At 42.2% G+C, this 25464-nt stretch overlaps 1 protein-coding gene across 2 annotated transcripts in view; it reads left to right on the top strand.

Moving 5' to 3' along the window:
* Positions 1-24673, top strand: part of gtf2ird1 (GTF2I repeat domain containing 1) — a 40491-nt gene extending 15818 nt beyond the window's left edge. For both annotated transcript variants that reach the window (XM_084450179.1, XM_084450178.1), the window contains exons 10-27: positions 10614-10639; positions 11204-11318; positions 13006-13049; positions 13351-13431; positions 18198-18308; positions 19716-19769; positions 19896-19973; positions 20589-20772; positions 20891-20952; positions 21407-21472; positions 21909-22176; positions 22278-22306; positions 22437-22484; positions 22575-22652; positions 22759-22951; positions 23130-23173; positions 23275-23384; positions 23696-24673. In XM_084450179.1, the coding sequence (XP_084306305.1) occupies positions 10614-10639; positions 11204-11318; positions 13006-13049; positions 13351-13431; positions 18198-18308; positions 19716-19769; positions 19896-19973; positions 20589-20772; positions 20891-20952; positions 21407-21472; positions 21909-22176; positions 22278-22306; positions 22437-22484; positions 22575-22652; positions 22759-22951; positions 23130-23173; positions 23275-23384; positions 23696-23764 (1660 nt within the window). In that variant the 3' untranslated portion in view covers positions 23765-24673. The remainder of the gene's footprint in view (positions 1-10613; positions 10640-11203; positions 11319-13005; positions 13050-13350; positions 13432-18197; positions 18309-19715; positions 19770-19895; positions 19974-20588; positions 20773-20890; positions 20953-21406; positions 21473-21908; positions 22177-22277; positions 22307-22436; positions 22485-22574; positions 22653-22758; positions 22952-23129; positions 23174-23274; positions 23385-23695) is intronic.
* The last annotated feature ends 791 nt before the right edge of the window (positions 24674-25464 follow it).

Genomic DNA, 25464 nt, shown 5'->3' with positions numbered 1-25464 from the left:
GGCTGTGTCCTCAGTCCACTCCTGTACCCCCTCTACACCAGCGACTGGGCTGTGTCCTCAGTCCACTCCTGTAGTCCCTCTACACCAGCGACTGGGCTGTGTCCTCAGTCCACTCCTGTAGTCCCTCTACACCAGCGACTGGGCTGTGTCCTCAGTCCACTCCTGTAGTCCCTCTACACCAGCGACTGGGCTGTGTCCTCAGTCCACTCCTGTACCCCCTCTACACCAGCGACTAGGCTGTGTCCTCAGTCCACTCCTGTACCCCCTCTACACCAGCGACTAGGCTGTGTCCTCAGTCCACTCCTGTACCCCCTCTACACCAGCGACTGGGCTGTGTCCTCAGTCCACTCCTGTAGTCCCTCTACACCAGCGACTGGGCTGTGTCCTCAGTCCACTCCTGTACCCCCTCTACACCAGCGACTGTGCGGCGACAGAGTCACGGACGACACGGTTGTGGTGGGACTGATCTCTGGAGGTGACGAGTCGGCCTACAGGGACGAGGTGACCAGCCTGGAGGTGACGAGTCGGCCTACAGGGACGAGGTGACCAACCTGGAGCAGGAGTCGGCCTACAGGGACGAGGTGACCAACCTGGAGCAGTGGTGCAGGGACAGCCACCTCTCCCTAAATGTCTCCAAGACCAAGGAGGTTATTGTTGACTACAGGAAGAAGGATGTCCTCCCACCAGTTACCATCAATGGCTCTGTAGTGGAGAGGGTGGACACCTTCAAATACCTGGGGGTGAACATCCAGGAGGACCTGACTTGGGACTGCCACACAACCGCAGTCGTCAAAAAGGCTCAACAGCGCCTTATATGGCCTCAGGCGCATGAAGAAATTCGGCCTGGGACCCCAAATTATCAGGGACTTCTATAGAGGCACAATAGAGAGCCTACTGAGGAGCAGCTGCACCGACAGGGACCACAAGGCTCTGAGGAGGGTGGTTCACACGGATGAAAAAATCACTGGGTGTGACCTGCCCAGTCTGGAAGACCTCTACACCCAGCGCTGCCACAACAAATCCCTGAAATGTATTTCTATCATTAAATTATATCACTGTTTTTAGTAGTTACTGATTTTAATTATAGTTTTAATGCTTTTTAAATGGTCTAAATGGTTTTAATGATGAAGCTTTTTAGCCAAAGATTTTCACGTTTCACATCTCATTACCTTACCAGTGTATCTAAGTGACAATAAAACTGAAACAGAAATTACCGGTCTAAATTAATGCGCCGGCTTTGACAGCATCCCAAATGAGCTAATCTGCTGTACCATTGCTAGCTAGCCATGAACGAAGTGTTGGATACTGCATATTTGCTGTGCAATGCATCCATTGTCCAGTTGTCAAATCTATTTGCCAACAAACTCTTTATGATAGCCAGACACCTCACGGTCCCCAAATCAAAAACTGTTTTTTCACTTTGTGTTATAATGTTAGCCTATCACTGTCAGTTGTAAAGGGAAAATGCATGTTAAGCCCTGTTTTAAGGTTACTTATGATCATATACAATGGTTCAGATCAAAACATTGACAAAACTAGCACTTTTGAGAAAGTCTGATAATTGCTCTACCACCGTTTTGGTCATACAATGGATGTGGATGGGCACCTTGAAAAATCATTCAAAAAACATGTTAAACTCTCAATTTCAAAGACAAGAAACTCCGCCTCGTTTATTCATTCACAGTATATACTGTAGGCATCTAAATATATCAGTGTGAAGAGGCAAGTGCTGGATTCTAATACCATGTTGCTTCACATAATAATATGACACATCCCGTCCTCGCAAATCAACTCACAATGAATGTAAGATATGACTGACAGTGATATACCACGACATGAAAACAATACTTTTGGAGTTGAGGACAATCAGGTTATCATACATAGTTTGTTGGCAACTAGGTTTGACAGCTGGACGATTTATATGTTGCACAACAAATATGCAGTAGCCTACACTTCGCTCAGATAGTTTGGGTTGCTAGGCTCATTGTTTGGTTGCTAGGTCGTATCGTATTGGCAGTGAGGGACTATAATAAAACTCAGCAATGAGCAACACATAAATAACATTTCTTTACATTTTAATGTAGAAAATGTGGGTAAATGGCACATATTTATTTGTCTTTGGTATGTGGGGCCATGGTATAAGTGGGATAATCAACTCATAGGTGTGCGTTAAACGGTTTTAAGGCACTTCGCTGCGTGTCGGGTGGTTCTTCGCCTCCACGTCGTGCCTTAAAACCGTTTAATGCACACCTACTTGTTGATTATCCCTTACTTATACCATGGCCTGGGTTAATACTCTTTTCTGATTGGCCAGCAGACGTGTATACGCACGCGTAGTATGTTTGGACAGTTCTAAATGGCCATTCAAGTGAAAACAGTACCTTTCTTTTCTTCTGAGTAGCTAGTCTTTCTTCGCTAGAAACAGGATCTGCATCTGCCATGCAGCCCTCTCCTTATTTAACAATGGTGGCTATCTACAGTAGCTACAGTGGGCCTATCAAGATAATGTGCCTTGAAATGCCATAAAATGGCTTAAAATGACAATATTATAGTATTCATACACCAGGTAAATATGAATAACATGATTAAATGTTGACAAACATGGTATACTGTAACAAAGCTACTGTCATTCAGCATAACGGAGGACATTGTGGTACAACTTTTTATTAGCGGACCTGAAGTGGGGTCTTTATTTTGGCCACACATTACATTCAGTGAGCGGTGACACAGCACACATGCAACCTTCTGGGGTGGCCGGTGGAAATTGTTCCATGCATTTATCCCATCCCAGCTGTCCTCCTCCAGGGGCAGCCAGGAGCAGTGGGCAGCCATCGCTCATGACGCCCGGGGACCAAGTCCAAGTGCTCAGTCCAGGTCTTGGTCAGGGACCAGACTGAAGAAACTCTTGTTGTGCTGAAGGACTAAAGCGTGATAAGCGTTTTATTGTATTTTAATGTGCATTGTCCCTGACAAATAAACCCAATAAAATTAAAAATAAATAAAATAAAACTGAAGGATGGATTTCCTACATAAACATATTTAACAGGCAGTTCCTTGGCCACCTATATAAAGTAATGACCATGACCTATAAAGATTATCCTTATCTTTCATATTTAAAGCAATACATCGCGATATTTGGACCTTTACAAACATGTCTGGTGCTAATTCTCCAATTAGATTTACTAAAGGTATGCTGAATCGTCCAAACAGTCTACTCAGAAAGATTTGACATTTATTAACTTTTAAAACTCGCGCCCCCGGGACGCAGCATTCAGTTGAAGTGCGCATGCGCAACGTTGTGCTTAAACAACACAGTAGTAGCTAACTATTCCGGCGTCTATGGATATCATGCATTTTTTTGTTCAATGATATCATGCCGGAGGTGAGAAAACCGAAGCGAAACATCACGGAGGAAGCCAGAAAAAGAACCAGAACTTATGTGTGTTGAAGAACCAGAACTTATGTGTGTTGGCTGGCTTGTTTCTGTGCGGGACTGGTAGGACGGGAATGTCTGATAAATAAAGATGGGTCTTGTCACCTGGACACATCAGTTCCAACGCTTCCTATGCTAATCCAGCACAATGAGAGCGGGATAGCCAGTAAACTCATGGGCTAACAACAACTAGCAGCAGCTTCCATAACATTAATGGTAGCGGTCAGTAGGGGTGTAACGGTACCTGTATTCGTACCGTACCGTACGGTACGGGGCTTTCGGTACGGTACAGTCATGTGCCGAGCGACCCGACAGATCATTCGAGCAGATCCCTTTCAGTAGACTGACGCAAAATATTTGTCAAAGTTGTGACAATGGGCTTTTAATCGACTCTTGTGAAATAGTGCCACGCTTTGAACCTTTCACTCTCTCTGCCATCGCTTCTGTCACTGTCACAAGTCTCCTCGCATCGCAGGCGTGTGTGTGTGTGTGTGTGTGTGTGTGTGTGTGTGTGTGTGTGTGTGTGTGCGCCCCCTCACCCCCTCAGTTTGGCTCGCTCACACTGCGAAATAGGCTATACATCGGGACCTTTGTAATCCATCTCCCATCTAATTGTACAGCAAGTTACTTAGGCCTACCATATTTTGCCGACCACATAAGTAATTTGATATAGGCTACAGTCCCGTGCGACGGGTCTGTGATTTGCAAACGAGTAGCCTACGAGCCTGTCATCATATCAGCGCACAACTCACACGTCAGTGGGCTCGCGTTGATATTCAGCCGTCCTCATTACCGTCCTCCTGAGGTAAAACTATTAATTCTGTTCGTTTGCCTTAGCCTAATACACCGTAATGAAACACAGGTAAGCTAAGGGAATAATTTATATATCACGGAGGTCCCAATGTAGGCTATAGTTCTTGCAATGAGAGAAATGAAACTCTGAAGCTGCACACAGCACGCGCTCGTTTGTACACGCACGTTTGCAGACATAGTCTATATATCTGCGGGAAAAAAGGCTGATTTTTTTTTTAGTAAAGATTTTAATTTATTTCGTTAAAATTTTTATTGCATTTAATTCGTTTTAAATAAGTGATTCAAAAACATATTTTTAAGTAGGCTATTCGTTTTTATTTAATTTTCTACTGCTGGGGACATCGTCACTGCCAGCAGGTCTTCCCTGTCTGCTTTTTCTGGCCAAAAGGTGAAGGTTGAGTGAAGTGGGGTAAATGGGGTATGAATGAGGGGGAAACACTCAAGAAACAGCAAAGTTGCTTTACACAGCATTTTACATTCCACTGGTCAACATTGTTTTTAGGGGCCAGGCAGCGTAGCTGCCGGAACCCTATTGTATTTGCCTATATTATTATTATTATTATTATTATTATTATTATCCATCTTCCACTGAAGTCTAACTTCCCATGGACAAAAATTTGCACATAGCTCCAGTACTATACCCAAAGTCCTCAACCTGCATTGTAGGTCAATAAACCTGAAGGTGGCGCTACAGCAACAGTCTAAAGTTTAAAACTTAAAAAAATCATAACAAATCAGTAATAGGTGCTATCACTGTAAAACCACCACGTGAATGTAGTCCCAAGTGAGACAAAACTTTCATACACTTTGACCTTGCAGGAATTTTGAAGTCCATCACTCTGATTTCTTCATAAACTGTAAAACCTATCAAACATATCTCCTCCCACATTTTTTGTTCAATTGACACCAAAATTAATATACTGTATCTACAGACTGTCCTTACCAAAGGATCCTCACAGATTTTTGAAATATGAAAAATTGAGCCAACAGCACATCAAAGAGTTTCACTGTTAACAGTTTTGTATACAGCTCCTATTAATTCTCGCCAAATCAATGTCTGATAATCCTCATAAAAAGTGACAACATTGGCCACATATCCAAGATGTAGTATGATTTTTTTCAGAATTTTATCTCAAAAATTGAATTTTTTAAAATATGTTTAATTCTGTCCTCTGAAACCAACACTTCATACAGAGAAAACTACGTTACCCACAATCCAACGCAAGCTCCACGAATCGGAGACATCGCTGTTGGCAACCCTACCCAACCCCCGCCGAGGATTACAATGACTAAATCGATTGATTGGCAACTGACTGAGTACACAGCTGCTGAAGTTAATGTTCAATTATGAAAAAAAAGCTAACAAAACCTGTAACCCACATTTTTCAATCAATTAACACTAAAGTTGCTACACTGGATCTTCAAACTGTCATTCACAAACTCATTGACCAGATTATTGAATTATCAAAATTGAGCTTACAATGCATCAAAATGTTTTACTTATTATTATTATTCTCCATCTTCCACTGAAGTCTAACTTCCTGTGGACAAAAAATCACCAACATTTGCACATAGCTCCAGTACTATACCCAAAGTCCTCAACCTGCATTGTAGGTCAATAAAGCTGAAGGTGGCGCTACAGCAACAGTCTAAAGTTTAAAACTTTAAAAAATCATAACAAATCAGCCATAGGTGCCATCACTGTAAAACAACCACATGAATGTAGTCCCAAGTGAGACAAAACCTTCATACACTCTGACCTTGCAGGAATTTTGAAGTCCATCACTCTGATTTTTTCATAAACTGTAAAACCTATCAAACCTATCTCCTCCCACATCTTTTGTTCAATTGACACCAAAATGTATATACTGTATCTTCAGACGGTCCGTACCAAACGATCCTCACAGATTATTGAAATATGAACAATTTAGCCCACAGCACATCAAAAGGTTTTACTGTAAACAGTTCTGTATACAGTTCCTATTAATTCTCGCCAAATCAATGTCTGATCATCCTCATAAAAAGTGACAACATTGGCCACATATCCAAGATGTAGTGTGATTTATTTCCGAATTTTATCTCAAAAATTGAATTTTTTAAAATATGTTTAATTCTGTCCTCTGAAACCAACACTACATACAGAGAAAACTACATTACCCACAATCCAACGCAAGCTCCGGAGACATCGCTGTTGGCAACCCTACCCAGCCCCAGCCGAGGATTACAATGACTAAATCGATTGATTGGCAACTGACTGAGTACACAGCTGCTGAAGTTAATGTTCAATTATGAAGAAAAGCAGATAAAACCTGTAAAAATTAATAAACATATCTCATCCCACATTTTTCAATCAATTAACACCACACAACTTGCTCCACTGGATGTTCAGACTGTAATTCACAAACTCATTGACCAGATTGTTGAATTATCAAAATCGAGCTTACAATGCATCAAAATGTTTTACAAATGTTTTACGATACGATATGAATGTACAAAATGAACATTGGAATGTAAACTTTCTTGTTGTCCTCCTATTCGCTCGCTTATTGCTCCTAAACTTGTCGGAAATTGCCTGGCCCCGCCTCATCGCTGCGAAGCAGCTTTAATTTTGTTTTGTTATGTTGTTGTTGTTTTTTTTCTTTTGGGGGGGAGGCAGTGATTCAGCCTGAAAGGTATTGCTGTTTGTAAATAAAATTATATTAAAAAGATTGATTCAAGATCATTTTCAAAGAATAGAAAAGGAATCAGAGTAGTGCAGGCGCACCGCTCCTGAACCGAACCGAGACGTCCGTACCGAGGTACGTACCGAACCGTGATGTTTTCGTACCGTTACACCCCTACTGTACACTATCACTTGAATCAACACCTGACAACACTTGAGCAATTGAACACCTTGTCTATACAATAGAGAACTTACTCTCCACTACTGTGTACTACTGTACAGTATACTTGACATGTTATGTAATTGCACTGCCTGTATCATGGACACAGTCACAGCCATCCATGATCAGATACTGCTGTCTGGCCATGTCCAGTCCGTGTGGGGCTTGCACCTGAAGACCATCTTTGGGGGGTCTGGACATCAGCGTTGCACAGCAGCCGACACCTGACTGGTGTTGCATCACAGTGTTCTCTGGCCTCAACCACACCAGGCATACCAGCATCAAAGCTGCAACAGAACAGAAGGGAGATAATTAAAATGATCTAATAAAATAATTAAAATATTGGCCAAAAATAACATTTATATAAAGCCTTTTTTGTGTCGCGTGACATACAGTACATTTAATCTGCATAATAACATGATATGGTGATGAATAAAAACAGTGGTCAGAGCAGATTCCTGGTGCCACAGCACAGGTGGTGTTGTAGTCCTATCCCCAACTGAAAATATTGATCTAGTGATTAGTCAACCCATTGCTAAATCCCAAACTACTAAGCTATCCCATAGGAATGAGCCTATAACCATACCAGCTGGGCAAGTTGACTTTGCTAGCTACCTAACCTAGCCCTAATGATATTGTCCTGCTCGATTGCTGTGCAACATATCAACTGACCAGTTGTTCAATGTATTTCACTGGCTATTCTACTCACGGGACAGTCCCAGTCAGCTGACGTTGCTTGCTGTGTGAATAGTTTAGCTACGTACGTTGTGAGGCAAGTGTTGGTGACAAGGACTAGCTAGCTTGTAGTAACTAACCTTAGCTAAAGCACTTTGAGAGGACGTGCTCAAACTCCTCGGGCTTTGAGTTAGGTAGCTAACACTAGTTAGCGTGTTAGCTAGGGGACTGCCCACTGTTCCGACATACCATTGATCCGACGTCTCACTAGTCCGAAACTTGTTCACCGATCGTCAGACATCCCATTGATCCGACGGCTCAAGAGTCCGACCGACAATGTTTCGGACTAGTGAGACGTCGGACTAATAAGATCGTCGGAACAATGGTATGGCACCGTTAGCTAGAAATAGCTAACATTAGCTAGCTATCATTGGGATTTATTTCCTGAACTTAGCTTTAGCTTAGCGTGCAGCCAGGTTATGGGTTACTGTTTACTTCAGATGTTACTCTACTTTGCCGTCAAAATAAATCGGTATCGGCCTAGTTAGGAGAGGTGCTCATATTTACAAGTGTCAGATTAACATGAAACTCCACTTACCTAAGCAAACGGGTTAGCAATAGAATAGAATTATTCTAGGGTTAGCAATAGAATTTTAACAAATGCTGGGTTTTGAAGCCTCGGCGCTACAAATAAATAACTTATTTAGATGCGTTCTGTCCGAGTTAAATTATTTTTCCGAGGTAGTCTTCTTCTGTGGTGGTGGCGGTGCTTTGAAGCTTCAATCCAGCATTTGTTTAAATAGACCCGTTTGCTTAGGTAAGTGAAGTTTAATGTTTATCTGACACTTGTAAATATGAGCGCCTCTCCTAACTAGGCCAACACGGATTTATTTGGACGGCAAAGTGACTGGACCAGCAAAGGACTGTTGTCTGGCATGAGCGAGCGGAATGCAACAACGGGACTGAGAAGGGCTACATTTCAACCAGACATTCCAGTGAAACCAGGTAGTCAAAATAACTTACCTGATATAAAATGGGCACCGCAAACGCGGGCGTTTTTGATGATGTCCTCAGTTCAGTCCGTACGCTTAATAATGGCGATTTCGTCTGTCTTCCTCTGCTACTGTTTCAAGAATGTGCGCGCATACTTGTGCTGACTAGGCTGTAAAAGGGTCTATAATTAACCAATATGCTCGTTATATAACTTCTATAACATCCAGTGACAAAATATGTCATGGTACCTTGGTATGTCCACACCAAGGATTGAAGTCACAACCTTTGCAGTGATAGGCAGCGCACTATCCACTCGGCCACCGCTGACCTGGGAAATCTGTGGAGTCTTTTTCTTTTGATGTTCTAGGACCACTGCCTCTTGTGGCAGCAACAAAGAACTGCAGGTCAACAACGCCAACAGGGAGAAAGGGAGGAAGGGAGCGACAAATAGGATTCCCTCTTCTTGGTCTGTCGGCTTACAGCCAACACACAAAAAGACAATCTGATAACGTTACGACAGTACGACAGTGCACTTACTCGCAGAGCCTGTGGGGGCGCAGTTCCGAGAAAAACTGAGAAAACGCTATGGATTGCTTTAATATGAATAAAATATTAACATTATGCTTTCTGTGTTGTACTGACGGACATGCATTTTTGTTCCAAAGGTTACTAGAAGTTGAAAAGGTGAAATCATCAAATATTTTGAGATTTTCATGACATTGATAGAGGGTCTTCAAGGGTTCTTCTATGAGATACCATCATGTGATTGCTTTAAAATAGCTTTTTACCTTTGATATACTGAATGGTATGGATGAAGTGCAAAAGTCGGGTCAAAAGTTATTCAAGTTTTTAAAATATTTTTTAGATACAGTATGTTGCCCATTTTTCTATATAGTTGCAAACACTAACACAATTATGCCATGGATGTTCATTTATATTTTTAGGATGAATTTCTCTATTTTAATATCACTTTTGTAATAAATCTTTTTATCGGGGCAGTTATTCTGAATGACATTTTGACACTTGAGAGCTCAATAGCTCACTTAATTGAATACTTTGCAACACAAAATAAGGGTAAGAGTTGAGTGATTTAATATTATATTCATACATACGTATATTTTTATGTTAAATCGATGGCCTCGGGACACCAAATTTACTTGACCCATACAAACTTAAGAAAAACAAAGAGAAGTCTGTATGTCGTCTTCTGTATATAACATGGCTTTGTAGTACATCATTCCTAGTTTAGCCTAACATTTTTACCATTATTTAGAACTACAATGACCAGCACTGGATCTTTTAGAGACTGTGCATGTGTCATTTCCTTTGAGAAATAATTTCAGCAAGGGTGAGGTTAGTATCAGCCCATGCCATCTGCCAGCTAAACGCCCTGCCCTTCTCCAACAGACGGTGCCCCGCTGACTGATAACCACCGCCACACACCCCCCAGCATGGGGCCCTCTATCCTGGCCGATTGTGCCAGCATCTCGCTGCTATTCAACACAAAACAAAAGCAAATTTCGATTAGGCAGCGTGCCTCGTTCAGAGTATCACAGACGTTAAACCACGAGCAAGCAGCCCGCTCCTCAATACTGTTAGCTAATACAATTAGAGCAGATTGGAAATGCGATTTATTGCAGAGGTGAATCAAACCCCTGTCGTTCTTAGAAGACAGCCCAGAGTCGAACCCCGCGGAGTCGTCTGTTGTCCCATCTAATCTTCTCGGGGTCTCTGGTTGACATTCTGGAATATTCACGCTCCCAGTGGGTCCTCTGCACTTGATTAATCTGACTTTGCTTTCTTCTTTCTCTTCCCAGAATGTTTGATGAAAGGATTTTCACAGGTAAAAGCCAGTTTAGGTCGTTGTTTACCTCACACAATATTGATATTCCCTTCCCACTGTAGTTGCCAGCATGTCCCTGTCTCTAGTAGCATACCTCATATCTTGGCTGCGATCCAAATCGCATACTTCCATACTATAGTGTGCCACAAAAGGGTGTAGTATGTCCCAATATATAGTATGCCACATGCAGTATGACGAAAATACCAGGATGTCCTACTACATCCGGTCGTATTTTGCTGTATGCAAGCCAGCAGAATTTTCTGGCTCTTCTGACCCACAATCCATTGCACAGCAGAAAATACGTCACATATGCAAGTCGCGACAGCTGTGGACGAATGTCGCTTTATGGACTGCGACGGATGTGGGCAAATTTCAAGGCGCAATGTTATGACGAAGTGGTATGTCCCAATTGTATGCCTACTGCGTGCAAAGTAGGGGCAGCTGCAGTACATACTGGTAGTAAAAAGAAGTATGTGATTCGGAACGCAGCCCTTGTTTTATGTGAATGTCTGACGCCGTAGTTTGCTGTGTTCATGACCTGCGTTGTCGTGTTCTCTTATGCAGCTGCTGGTAAAGTGGCCAAGGAGGAGGGCAAACACGATCTGACCTCTGAGGACGGTTTCTCCGACCGAGTCCTGCCCACCGCCCTGGAGCTGGTCAGCAATCCCCACAGCAGCAGGTCAGAATACAGCGCCGTGCTCAGCCTGTTTGAGCCTCAGCCTGTACATGCTGGGGGTTCAGTTACACTAGGTCTGGTGTAAAACATGGGATGCATTTCCTAGCCAACACAAAGCTGTTTAAAATGTCTAAAATAGATGGGGCTTGGCATCCTGTGCGGCGTGCGAGTGTGGCGCAGAGTAACAAACTACAGACCACGTCATCCAGGACTGTCGGATATACCGGACCTGACGGTTGTGGATGACGAAACGGTGACATGGCTCCTGGAGGTGTGCCCGGATATATAGCCCGGATGACCCTCACCCAGGCTCGCATAGCCCCGAGACTGGGGGGGGGAGAGAAACATCGAAAACCACACAAAGAAGAAGCTTTAGATAGACATCAACTTTATTTATTTCCTGTTTTCGCAAACAATATTATCTTATCTTTCTATACATAACAAAATAATATCTGATTCATGAGAAGAGATTCATTAGTAATACTCTATTAGTAAAAATCATATTTTCTTAGCCTGGATCCTGTGGTAGTCTATTACATAACATTAATAGTGTTTAGTAATAATGTGATTAGGGCTGCAACAAACGACTATTTTAATTGTCGATTAGTCACCGATTATTGAAACGATTAGTCAACTAATCTTTTCCTTTTTTTCTTAAAAAAAAAAAAAACAGGTTAATTGCATTAATAAAAAATGGCTCTTATGGTATCAGCCATCAGCTTTTAAATCTAGCAAGACAAGAAAGAACAAACTTCATTCAAAAATGTCTCTTTTAATTATTACCCTTCTGCTGATAGTACAAGTATAAAACTATGAATAAAAATATATATTGTCTGTGCAGTGTGTATAAACTATAAATAAATCTTTGTCCATTGTTTTCAACAAAGACCGGCAAAGGCACATTAAATAACATTAAATAAAGGTAAACATAAACATGAGGCCACATGTGAAGGCAGTGGCCTGCTGGGGGCTGCATGTCTGCTTTTTCTGCACAAAAGTGTCCAGCGTGCTTCTGCTGCTTTTCACGCTGCATAAATGGGATACAAATTATTTTGTCAGGCAGACAGGTACAGTAAACATGTTGGATGTGTCAGCCCTATTTCAGAAGAAAAGCGATTTTTTGTACATGATTCTAGAAGCAGTCCCTAGTAGAAGCGCTATCCTGGCTTGCTAGTGCTAGCTGGGATAACGTTAACAAAAGCAATGCAACAAACTAATGCGGGACAACTCCTACTAGTTAGCTAACCTTTGAGTTGAACCTGAAACTTTTGATGTTTGCTGCGTGTTGGAGCCGAACTCGTAGATGGACTTGGCTCCGTCATTTTATCCCACTGAGTGATCCTTGAACTCTGAACGCTATTGCGCATGTGCGACTCGGGGGAGAAAACCAAAACCAAAAAAAACCTCCGGCTATCAAGGCGACAATAACAACAATTAAATTTGTTGGTGACTATTTTCATTGTCGATAAATCAGGCGACAAAAACAATTATTACATTTGTTGGTGACTATTTTAATTGTCGATTTTTGTCGACAATGTCGACTAATCGTTGCACCCTTAGCTGTGATATTCTTTATTGTGATGTACAGGATACCGGATAAAGTCTTATACATTACACATTAGCAGCTCATGCTTTCCCGTTCCATCCCCCTGGTTGAGCATTAATCAATGTTTTTCCCTCTTATTCTCAGATCTACCAGTGCGTGTGTTAGCCCCTTGGCTGACTATGAAGCTGGTAAGTGCAGAGCAACATTATTCCCACCAATATAATATGTTCATAGCAGTTACCGATTAGAATCCGATGTGAATTTTCCCTTTTATATGATCTCCCAGCCTCACAAAATAGTCCCCCCACTCAATATCCACCATTTACTGTTCCTCAGAAAGGTGAAAGAAAGATTTTACCATCTGTTCTGCAGTTCAGCTATTTTAACCTTCCACCGCCCACTTGAAATATTAAACACATCTATACAATCCAATGACACACTTGGGTGGAAGGATCTGCAATATGAACTGTCCATTTCACTCCCCTTTAGGCCCGTCAGGAGATTGTATTCCTCTGAAAAAGATTAAAACCGAGCCTCCCGATGGGGAGATCATCCAGGTCACAGTACCAGGTAAGTGGTACCCCTCCATCATCACTGTGGAAGTAGTCTGCCCGTTAAACCAGATAGAATCTCCCCCAGACTTGGGCTTCAATATACAGTAGCAGAGTGAGAGAATATAGAAAAGTAATCCTTTATATGACACGTTTAAAGAGGCAGTGGAGACACGCTTATAGGAGGGTAATATCCTGAGTTTTTATGGCGCTGAAGAGGACGTTTCTTTTTGCTGTCAGAGCTGTAAGGAGCAGGAAGTGCTGGAGTTAGATCTACTTGATTTACTCTCCCTTTGTTAAGATTTACTCCTATCCTAGTTGATTTACTCTCCCTTTGTTAGATTTACTCCTATCCTAGTTAATTTAGTCCTATCCCTTTGTTAGATTAACTCCTATCTTAGTTGATTTACTCTATCCCTTTGTTGGCTTACCTGCCCCTGCTCAGATCCTGACCTCGCTATCCTCCTTTTCCTACCTTACTTAGTATGTTCTTATTCCCAGTCTGAGGTTCCATCTGGTTTGGGGCCATCAGTCCCTACTCCCCTGACTCAGTGCTCACTCAGCTATCATGCTCAATGATTCCTGGGCACTTTGAGTCTTATATAGGGAATTTTGCATATTCAACAAAGGAAAAGGAGGATAAGTATAAAAAATACAAAAAAAGATTAACATCCATTATGAGAGTGCAACAGAAAGACTGCTATAATCAACTGTCTCAAAATAACACAAATAATATTAAGGCTACCTGGAGGGTGCTTAATGACATGATTAAAAACCGTAGTAAAAGGATTTCTAGCATATTTTGTAAAAAGTGATAATTCATTTATGGAAAAAATAGAGGACATAGTTAATTAGTTTAATGATTATTTTGTTAATGTAGGCCCAAACTTGGCAAGGGAAATCAACGTCACTGATGAAGATATGAATACTGATTTTGCATTTGACAACAGAAACTCTTTCTTGGTGGAGTTTGCGAGAGTGATGTGTTAGAAGTTGTGAGAAAGTTTAAGAATAAGAAATCATGTGACAGTAACTATTGATATGTCACTCCTAAAAGAAGTCATGTAATGTGTCCTCAAGCCGTATACTTATATTTCTAATAAATTATTTCTAACAGGAATTTTTCCTGATAAAATGTAAATGACTAAAGTGGTTCCAATCTACAAAAATGGTGACAAGCATATCATATCAAATTATAGACCTGTGTCTTTGCTACCTCAATTGAAAAGTTATTTGCTAATAGACTTGACTATTTTTTAAATATGAAATATTGAGTGACCACCAATATGGGTTTTGGAGTAATCGATCAACATCGCTAGCAGTGATGGATCTAGAAGAAAATATAACAACAGCAGTAGAAAAGAAACAACACACTGTAGGTATATTTATTGACTTAAGTAAAGCATTTGACACAATTGATCATTCCTTACGTCTGAAGAAACTGGAACGCTATGGTATAAGAGGCGTCTCACAACACTTGCTAAGGAGTTATTTACATAACAGGTTCAATATGTACAAATTAATAATACTGAGTCACATCCAAGAAGAGTAACCTGTGGTGTTCCGCAAGGTTCAGTTTTGGGACCCAAGTTATTCAGACTTTATTTAAATGATATTTGTACAGTATCCAATGTTTTACATTTGTTACTTTTGCTGATACTTATTTTGTTCAGGGGATGATATTAACGAGTTATTGAAAATAGCAGTGAGGGAATTGATTGTGTTCAAAAGGGTTTGATATGAATAAGTTATCACTAAATTAAAATGTTTGGTGGCTTCAGGGTAAACTGAAATAAAACTAAATTTAAATGGAGTGGAAATTGAAAGTGTATATGAAACATTTTTGATAGTGATTATAGATCATAAACTATGTTGGAAGCCACATATTGAACATAACCTCATTTTGATATCTAAATCAATTGCTATTCTTTATAAAACCAGAGATCTGTTGAATAAGAAGTGTCTATATATTTTATTGTTCACTAATAATGCCTTACATGTCATACCTTGTTGAGATCTGAGGAAATGCCTATAAAACAAACATAGACCCAATAATTAAACTCTCGAAAAGAGCTATAAGAATAAAAAATAAAGCTGGTTATGGTGAATCTGCTGAAGAGCAGAGCAGATCCACTGTTTATAGGGTCAAACACCTTAAAGTTTCTACTGTTTTGAGCCAGAAGTCCACCAGCTTGTATTCAATGTCTGTTTGTTTTTAATCAAGAGAAGGGCATTGTAATTTAAGAGGGGTATGTATCTTTGCAACTTGTAAGGTGAAAACCAATGTAAAATATAGATGTTTCAGTTTTGGGAGTCAAATTATGGAATTGTCTTAGAAACGAATTGAAATTGTGTAGATCTCTGAACTTTAAAAAAAATCCTTAATAGGTAAAATAATTACAGTACAACTTAGAGTAATAATAAAAAATAAAAAAAGGTTGCGATTACACCAGAAAGTCCGAACCAAGGACCAGACCAAATGAGTGAAGTTGCATCATTGTTGCAGTTTTTTTTTTCTGGTTCACGTTCACACGGTCATTTGTGTAATGAACCAACACATGTAAACAAATGTCACGTGGTCGTACAGGTTGCTCATCTATTGACTAGAAAAATTACGAGGGAAAATCTATCATTAACCGCATGTAATTAGAGCAATCACTGTTACAATGGAGCCACAACAGCGCATTGCATTTACCATACTGGCGCTACTTGTGATTATTAGGTGCTCTGGCCAAATAACAACGGTGACCCAATATGAGCATGACCGAATCTGGATGCGTGTAAACAATGAAGGCGCGCTGCTTTTTTCAATGCAAAGGAGTCATAGGAGTTGCTACCGACGCAGAATACGGGCCCTGATGGATGCCGACGAGACCTTCTCCGTGTACCTATCACACAGGAGACGTGCTCTTTGTTTTGGTCCTACGGTCAGTCCGATGCGCGTTCACACAAAAAAAAGGAAACCGAAGCATGGTTCCTTTCGAAGTGGACCGAGTCCTTGCCTTTTAGGCAGACCATGGTTCGGTTGTTTGATCTGGGACAGAGTTTGAATACGCGTTCACACTTCTCCAAACGAAGCGGAGCAAACTTTTTTTTTTTCAAATGTGTAGGTGTGAACACACCCATAGTTTGTACTGTATGTATGAATGTATGTATGTATGTATGTATATATATATATATATATATATATATATATATATATATATTATTATTGTTGTTGTTGCTATTGGTTGTTGCTATTGCTATCGTTTCCCGAACGAGTTAAGAAGCACTTAACTCCAAAGTACTTCTTAACTTCCATGCAAAGGGTTGCTTAAGAAGGGTTCCTTAAGAAGGTTCTTTATCGGGAAACCCGGCCATTGTCTTGTATTACTGGATAGGTAATATTAATATCCTTGGGTCATCTATGGAGTGTATAGGATAGGCAATTATAAGCCTTCGGCTTCAGCCTATTCCTTTTTTGGTCAATTTTGTTTAATGTATGGTGTGATTTGGATTGATGTAGTTAAAGTCGCACTGAAACGGACGTTTGAGATCATCTAACTTCCGTAGTTTGACGTATTTCCGATGCAAACAAGCTATGAGGGTGGGACATATGTTTAGAGGAATTTGATTGGAACATTGACAAGTGGACGGGTTTTAAAGGACAATGCTCGTTTTTGACAACCTGGACCTTATTTACGACATATTATAAGACGTTTGACTCACCGAGATCACTTTGGTGTAGTAGTGATCGGGGCAACGAGAATGCAGCTTCTAAAAATCTATTTTCTGCCGCGAAACGGTTGTTTTCATCAATCTGTCTGGATGAATCGCTAGTTGTGCTTACATAGAGCATAACTGTTGTGGTTTTCACATGCCATGATCTTTCGAAACGTCTTTCGAAACGAAATAGCTGCCTCACTTGCTCCAGCACTAATGCGCACAATCGTTGCTCCAGCACGCTGTGCGCATGCGTGCTGGAGCAAGTGAGGAAGCTATTTCGTGTCTAACGACGTTTCTAAAGATCATATTACAGAGGCATGGGAAATACCACAACAGGCCTATGCTCTCTATGTAAGCACAACTAGTGATTCATCCAGACAGATTGATGAAAACAACCGTTTCGCGGCAGAAAATAGATTTTTAGAAGCTTCATTCTCGTTGCCCCGATCACCGCCATTACATGGATATACTGGCTCGCGCTGGATTTTACATTTCTTCTACAGGCCTCCGAACTACACCAAAGTGATCTCGGTGAGTCAAACGTCTTATAATATGTGGTAAATAAGGTCCAGGTTGTCAAAAGAGCATTGTCCTTTAAGAACTTAAGACAGATTCAATACAAGGATAGCGTTGATTGACGGGTGGATGTCGTGAGATTATTGGCCTAAAATCTAAGGTAGTCGTCATTGCACGTTTTCCGTTTTCCAGGAAGTAAGAAATGATATACTTTGATATAAGATTACAACAAAAGTAGAATTTTGTACATTTTTTGGCATACATCGTTGAATAGGTGAACACTATGACCAATTATGTGAACCAAAATGGGACAGAATGCTTTTTTCATTTCAGTGCGACTTTAAGTATGAACATTTTTGTTTGTGACACTCACACATAATGAGAGATAAGCTTTAAATGTGTGCGACCGAAATAAACCATTCATTCATTCATTCAGTCTACAGCACAACAGCACCATTCCACATTACCTACCCCCCTCCCTCCGGTCTCACCCCAATACCCTGACCCTTGACCTTGAACCCGGCCCTCAACCGTGTCATATCTGTGTCCCTCCCTACAACCCAGATGCCAGTGTGTCAGCAGAGGAGCCTTGTGACTCTCTGGCAGACCCGGCTGCAGCTCCAGCAGCCACGGCCCTGCCCTCTACTCCCTGGCGCCCCCCTGAGGCTCACGCAGGTAACTGCAGCCCCGTGGCCCTACTCCTCCACCTGCTCTCTGCTGCTCCAGGCCTGGTCCTCCACCGCTGCGTCCGCAGCACCACCCCGGGCTTCTGTTAGGCAGATAGCTTACCAGCTACACGTATGAACAAGCTTTTCACAGATACCCCCACCTCTCCCTACCTCCCTGCCCTACCCTTCTAGTGCCCAGGATAACCACCTCTACATCCCACTACTACTGCCCAACAGTCCTCCTCCCCATCTCCATACCAGTCCTTACTCACACTGGAACAGGCATTCTCTCCATCAGTTTACAACTCATTTGCTCCTTTAAAAAAAAAATCACACCCAGGTAGTGAGGTAAGCGGTTTACGAGCAATCTCTACTGCCCCCTGCTGGTGTACAACGATAGTGCTTACTCCTAATTGGTCTAAATCTCATGCTACGAATGGACAGGCAAACACACAACACGCTGACAGACGGACACACACGTCACGCCATATGTAGAAGCTGCTGTACCGCTTAAAACTATTTTTGTGACAGTTACCCCTTATTACAGTATGTATCCACCCTGAATTGTGATGGTTATTTTCCCCTCGGATTTAAAACTTGACATTTTTCAGATGGACTGTGCACATTTCCAGTTGCTGAGTACAGAGGTCACGTTAAGCCCCGGCTGCCCTGCTCCTTGCTCCATCTGTGTTGTGGTTACATAGCAACCTACCGGTGGTTACACCCGCGGTTACATAGCAACCCCCCCCCCCCCTGTGCCCCCCCCCCCCCCGCTCCTGTTCCTGTACTGTCCCTTTAAGACGCCCCAAACCCCCAATTAGACAGAGAGTTCTGACCCCTCTCTACCAGACACCCACACCAACGCCCCTTTAATAGTTTAGTAGTGTGAGGTAACCCAGAACACTTGAGTGCTCTTAAGTTCTCTTTTGAACAATATCTTCTGGCTGACAAGAAAGGGTTTGCTTTCCTAACCCTAAAGCAAACACGTGTCTTCCAAGTGTCTTAATTTTGGCTAGCTACTAGTATTTAGAGAATACTAGAGAGAATTCTGAGATGATTTATCGACAGAGTACTCAAATGTTCAAGGTAACCGTTATATTCTTACCCTTTGTTTTTTTTGTTAATTTGAAAATGTTATTTTTAAGCTTTCTTTTTTTCACAAATGATCACTGAAGGAAAAAGATACAGGTAAGTACAGTAAATGTAGTGTTCACTATTTACTGGAATATCATCCTTTTATCTGTGCGTAATGTGTCTGTATGGGAGTGCAATCGCTCTGTCTGTGTCCTACAGCTGAAACGCTCTGCTTTCACAGCAGACAGACACCATACATCAAGCATACAGGAAGCTTCTGTGACTAGTCTGAAATCACAGTAGGCTGTCTGTTCATCTCTCTCTCTATCCTCCCTTCCAGCTGAGGCTTTGTCACCCAAACCAGCGTCCCAAGGCGTCAGAAGATCTTCTGAAGGTACATCGTACAAACCATGGAGTCTAAAATGCTCTGTCAAATGGATACACTGTGATTCAGCACAAATCGCTTCATCAAGCTGCGTTTAACCTAATCCGGCGTGTCATAATTTGCTGTTTTTAACAGGAAGTCTTGCGGAGGACATTGGTGAGATGATTCTGCAGCTCCGGAGGCAGGTGGACAGCCTGTTCAGTACCAAGTACGGTAAGTGACTCAGACCCAGACCCAGAACACCTCCAGAACCAGACCCAGAACACCTCCAGAACCAGACCAGGAACACCTCCAGAACCAGACCCAGAACACCTCCAGAACCAGACCCAGAACACCTCCAGAACCCAGACCCAGAACACCTCCAGAACCAGACCCAGAACACCTCCAGAACCCAGACCCAGAACACCTACAGAACCAGACCCAGAACACCTCCAGAGCCCAGACCCAGAACACCTTCAGTACCCAGACCCAGAACACCTCCAGAACCCAGACCCAGAACACCTCCAGAACCAGACCCAGAACACCTCCAGAGCCCAGACCTAGAACACCTACAGTACCCAGACCCAGATCACTTACAGAGCCCAGACCCAGAACACCTCCAGAACCCAGAACACCTCCAGAACCCAAAACACCTCCAGAACACCTCCAGAACCCACGCCTCTCAGACTGGGGACAGTTATAGTGGTTACATAGTAGAGAGAAACAATTCTCCAGAAAACACTCTCTCTCTCTCTCTCTCTCTCTCTCTCTCTCCCTCTCTCTCTCTCTCTCTCTCTCTCTCCCTCTCTCTCTCTCTCTCTCCCTCTCCCTCTCTCCTCTTTCCTGCAGCTGAAGCATTAGGCCTACCAGAGCCAGCGAAGGTGCCCTACTCCAAGTTCCAGATGTACCCAGATGATCTGAGTGTCACTGGACTTCCAGAGGGGATCTCTCTCCGGAGGCCCAACTGTTTTGGCGCGGCGAAACTACGCAAGATCCTGTCTGTCGGCAGTCAGATCCAGTTTGTCATCAAAAGGTGAGAGGTGGTGCTATAAGAGCGTCTACTCAACACATGCACCGTGTATCGCCATGGAGACTGGGGATATGCCTTTTTATGTTGTCTTTTTTTTATTTATTTTTTTAAATCTTTGCAGGCCAGAACTGTTAACTGACCAAGTGAAGCAAGAGGTGCCTCCGGTTCCAGCGTATGATTTAGGTAACGGCATCCCAAATACCCTGTATCATGGTGTGGAAATCAAAACATTGAACTTCGAATTTGGGTTGAATGTTAATGTGAGCTCATACAGGCCATATACTAGTGCATAGTTTTATTTTGTCTTTGGTACGTCCTGTCTGTCTGTAACTGTGTGTTATGCTGCTGTCTACCCTGAACTTGGTCTTGTAAATGAGACCCTGGGTCTCAATGAGATTTTTACCTGTATAAATAAAGGTTAATAAATTAATAAAATAATAATGATATTACAATGTATTGGTATTCACCTTTGGTTTTGCAGTTGGCTCCGTTTGGATTGGCCCCATTTGGATCCATATTTCTCTGGCCTGAATGTGGTCCTCCGGTGGGTTTGAATCCCCCGGTGGGTTTGAATCCCCCGGTGGGTTTGGTGAAGGGGCTGTATTCCCTCTAAACAGTGTGTTTGATTTCTCCACAGACCTCGACTCCAAAGATGATTTGGCAGAAGATGCTGCGGCTGCATCAAAGAGACCTGGATTCTCAGGTAGTTCACAGACTGTGACCCATGGTCACAGCGTCAGTTCTCACAGACTACATGTCCCATGGTCACAGCGTCAGTTCTCCTCACAGACTACATGTCCCATGGTCACAGCGTCAGTTCTCACAGACTACATGTCCCATGGTCACAGCGTCAGTTCTCCTCACAGACTACATGTCCCATGGTCACAGCGGCAGTTCTCACAGACTACATGACCCATGGTCACAGCGTCAGTTCTCACAGACTACATGTCCCATGGTCACAGCGTCAGTTCTCCTCACAGACTACATGTCCCATGGTCACAGCGGCAGTTCTCCTCATTGTGTATTGCTGTGCATTGCAACATGCCTGGGACCCTGTAGCTCAGCCAGACCTCACCACAAACCACTTGACTATTCTGGAAAGCATCCATTAACCTGTTAACATGTCGTTATGTTCACAGATTGCCTGGAGGCCAAGCTGTCCAGAATTGACTTGGCCAACACTTTGAGAGAGCAGGTCCAGGACCTTTTCAACAGGAAGTATGGCGAGGCTCTCGGCATCAAATATCCTGTCCAGGTGCCTTACAAGAGGATCAAGAGCAACCCGGGCTCGGTCATCATCGAGGGCTTACCCCCTGGCATCCCCTTCAGGAAACCCTGTACATTTGGCTCTCAGAACCTGGAGAGGATCCTAGCTGTGGCAGATAAGATCTGCTTCACCATTACCAGGTGGGTACTAGGTACTATGGATGTTTTTATGCACATAGCCTACTGTATATAGGGATTAGGATTTGAAATGACTAACTTTGCTTTGTTGCTGATTTTTTCAGACCTTTTCAAGGACTCATTCCTAAACCAGGTAACACGTCATATTTTCACCAATTAAACTTTTAAGGCTAACAAATTTAGGTTGATTCGATGAATTTATTTGAGATGTGTACACAGTAGTAGACTGAGAGAAACTGTAAAAACACATTTGTTTCCCTTAGCTCCTCGAAGAATCACTCTGTTGAAGAAGGCCTACGCCTCTATAAGTGGTGAGAGGATCACCCCATTTAGTCATAGGTTTTCAGTCATGTGATCTATTACTCATAGATCTCTAATCATTGCCTCTCTCGAATCGACAGATGATGAGGACGTCAACCGCATGGGGGAGAAAGTGATTCTCCGTGAGCAAGTGAAGGAACTTTTCAACAAGAAATATGGTAACAGTCTCCATCCTGCCCCTGTACTACAACCACACACCCCGCCAGGCCTCAGAGGTCCATATCAGAGACCTGTTAACCATTACAGACATGCTCTCCTATTCAGGTGATGCCCTGGGTCTGGACCGGTCTGTTGTGGTCCCGTACAAGCTGATCCGCGCCAGTCCAGGCTCTGTGGCAGTTCACGGCCTTCCGGATGACATCCCCTTCCGAAACCCCAACACCTACGACATCGTTCGCCTGGAGAAAATCCTTCAAGCCAGGGATGAAATTAATATCAATGTTAAGAGCCAGCTACAGTGAGTGTCCCTCGTTTAATTGTACAAACAGACTGAGGTGAAAGGGGTTTAATTGTTAGATTAGACGGATACTGCACTGTAAGAATTCAGCAAGATTTATGTTCAAACTCGAAAGAGGTGAGGTAACATACTGATGACTTGAACTGAAAAAGTACTGTCTGTCTTTTTTTTCCGGCAGGCCTTTTGCAGAAATATGCAAATATGCCCAAACTTGCAACACAGGTAAGGGTTGTAAATGTGGTCTTGTGAGTATGAAAGTTCTAAAGGGGCTTAATTGGGAGAACATGTTTTGGTTTTGAACTGTTGTGTTTTGTGTTCTTAAGAAGGGAAAGAGATCTCAACCAATCGGCGGAAACGTAAGAGAGTGATGGAGAGCAGTCCAAGCCCCTTACCCTCAGAGTCAGCGTCATCGTCCAATCAGATTCCTGTAATGGTATGTGTTCCGAACAGAACCAGGATAGAATCTTCACAAATCCTGTGAGATTATCATTCTGCCCTTTGTTGGTTCTGGTGATATGCTATACACATTGCACATATACACATACAGTATAATACACAGTAACTACACATACAATTGAAAACAGGCCCATCAATTCCAGAATGAAATCTGAAATGTTTTCTGTAAGGCAGAGGGGCTCAGAGAGTACTGTGTTTGTGTAGTCATCATCATTACCTCAGTAACATAAACACTAAATTCCCTCACGCTTGGTCAAACCCATTTTCCTTTTTCCTGTCTCGTTTTAGCAATGGCCCATGTACATGGTGGACTACAGTGGAGTGAATGTGCAAGTTCCTGGAAAAGTGAAATACTAATGGAATTTTTAAAGAGCCTGATGCTGTTATAAGAAGGGGGTGAAATGAGTTTATCGGGAGTTTATCAAATAAATACTTAAAATCTCATCTAAAGGTTGCAGCTTTTGCCTGAGTGCTATTGCTGAAACTCTACTGAGGTATATGTAAGCCTGCGGGTTTGGATACATTTTTGAACGGTGGTTTGAGTGAGAAGGAACAATAGAAGAAGTGTGAGCATCCTTAGTTGCAGGTGATTCAGACTGAAGTGCTCTGAGTGTTTTATGGCCCATTGTGTGTCTCCCTCTAGCCCAAACTTTGTTTCATACAACGTTTAAATGTATCCTGCATAAAAAGGCTAAGATCATTTATCTTGGTTATATTATTTCACTAAGCGTATGAAATTGAAAGAGGTCCTTCAAATAATTTATTTGCCATTACATTTACTAGATTCACATTTTGAAGTCCCATTGGATACAACTTGAAGACTTTGTTTATGGTATTGGCTACTTTGGCATTGTCCTCAAAAGCAAAATGGTTCCACAACATTCAACAATTTGTATGATTATTTATTTTATTTATTAAAGAAGAATAACATTACCATGTGCAGGGATGTAAACTACATTGTTCAGTTATACACAAGGCCTGAACAAGATTTCTAACACTAACAATAACTACTACTGTATAATGTATCTCAGAAGTAAATGAGCAGAATTAAGTTTGCCTTATTTGTGGATATTGGTATTCTCAGTGGTGGGGAGTAGCCCAGTGAGAGAACTATTCTCATATTTTGTACTCCTCATGGCGTTTTAGTTTGTAGCATATCAATGCTAAGTAAACTGTCTCAATAAGTCAAACTGAATGTAACTTGTGTAAAAGAAAGAATGATATGTGTTCTTCTGTAACAACTGTCTGGATTAACCAGTATTTATATGCTGTACCTTAATGCCATTTAGGCCTTTGAAATAAAATGTGTTGCCTTGCACTTTTATTTACTTGGATAGCAGTTATTTTCCTTGGTGTGAATAAAGAGGTCTATAGCAAAGTAAAGTAAGAAAGTAGGCTAGTACTCTCCAGGTTATTAAGACTTACATAGGCTTATGTGTATAGAGTAGGTTCTGACCTATCCAGCCGAAGTAATGGGTGAAATGTATGCATGAAACTGAGAAAGCAATGCATCATCCCATCATAGGCATCATCCTATAGACATGTTGATTGAGGGAATTCACACGATGAGATTGGCATAATAAAACAATAGATTTGCCTCCTAGGTGTAAAATGTATAACATGTACCAGCAGTAACATGCATCAGTATTTGCCGTAAAGATAACATTCAAGTGGCTGACATCGCGTGGGCTCACAGGTACTATGTACTAATTTTGTACTTTCGTAAACGTGCGTGCGTGATGTCGTCATTTGCCAAGCAACGATGGATGTTGTGAGATGCTAGCTAGTTGTGAGCATGCGCAGCAGGGCTGGGAGATGCTAGCTAGCTGTGAGCATGCGCTCTGAGCAGGGCTGGGAGACCAGGATGTTGTGAGATGCTAGCCAAGCCCCCAGGATTCGAAATCTAAAGTGAAGGCCTATTGAACCGCGCCATCTTGGCTAGATTTGTAGTCACTTGGCTATTTCCGGTGACTTTTGTACTTGCGCAGTTGAGCTTCTCTGGCCGACGCGCGTCCACGAAAAAGTTCACATTTATCTGAAATGTAGACGCACGTTCC

This window comes from Borostomias antarcticus (assembly GCF_949987555.1).
Source record: "Borostomias antarcticus genome assembly, chromosome: 15".
NCBI lineage: Eukaryota > Metazoa > Chordata > Actinopteri > Stomiiformes > Stomiidae > Borostomias > Borostomias antarcticus.
The sequence above is the reverse complement of the archived record's forward strand: the minus strand, read 5'-3'. Positions and strand labels throughout refer to the sequence as shown.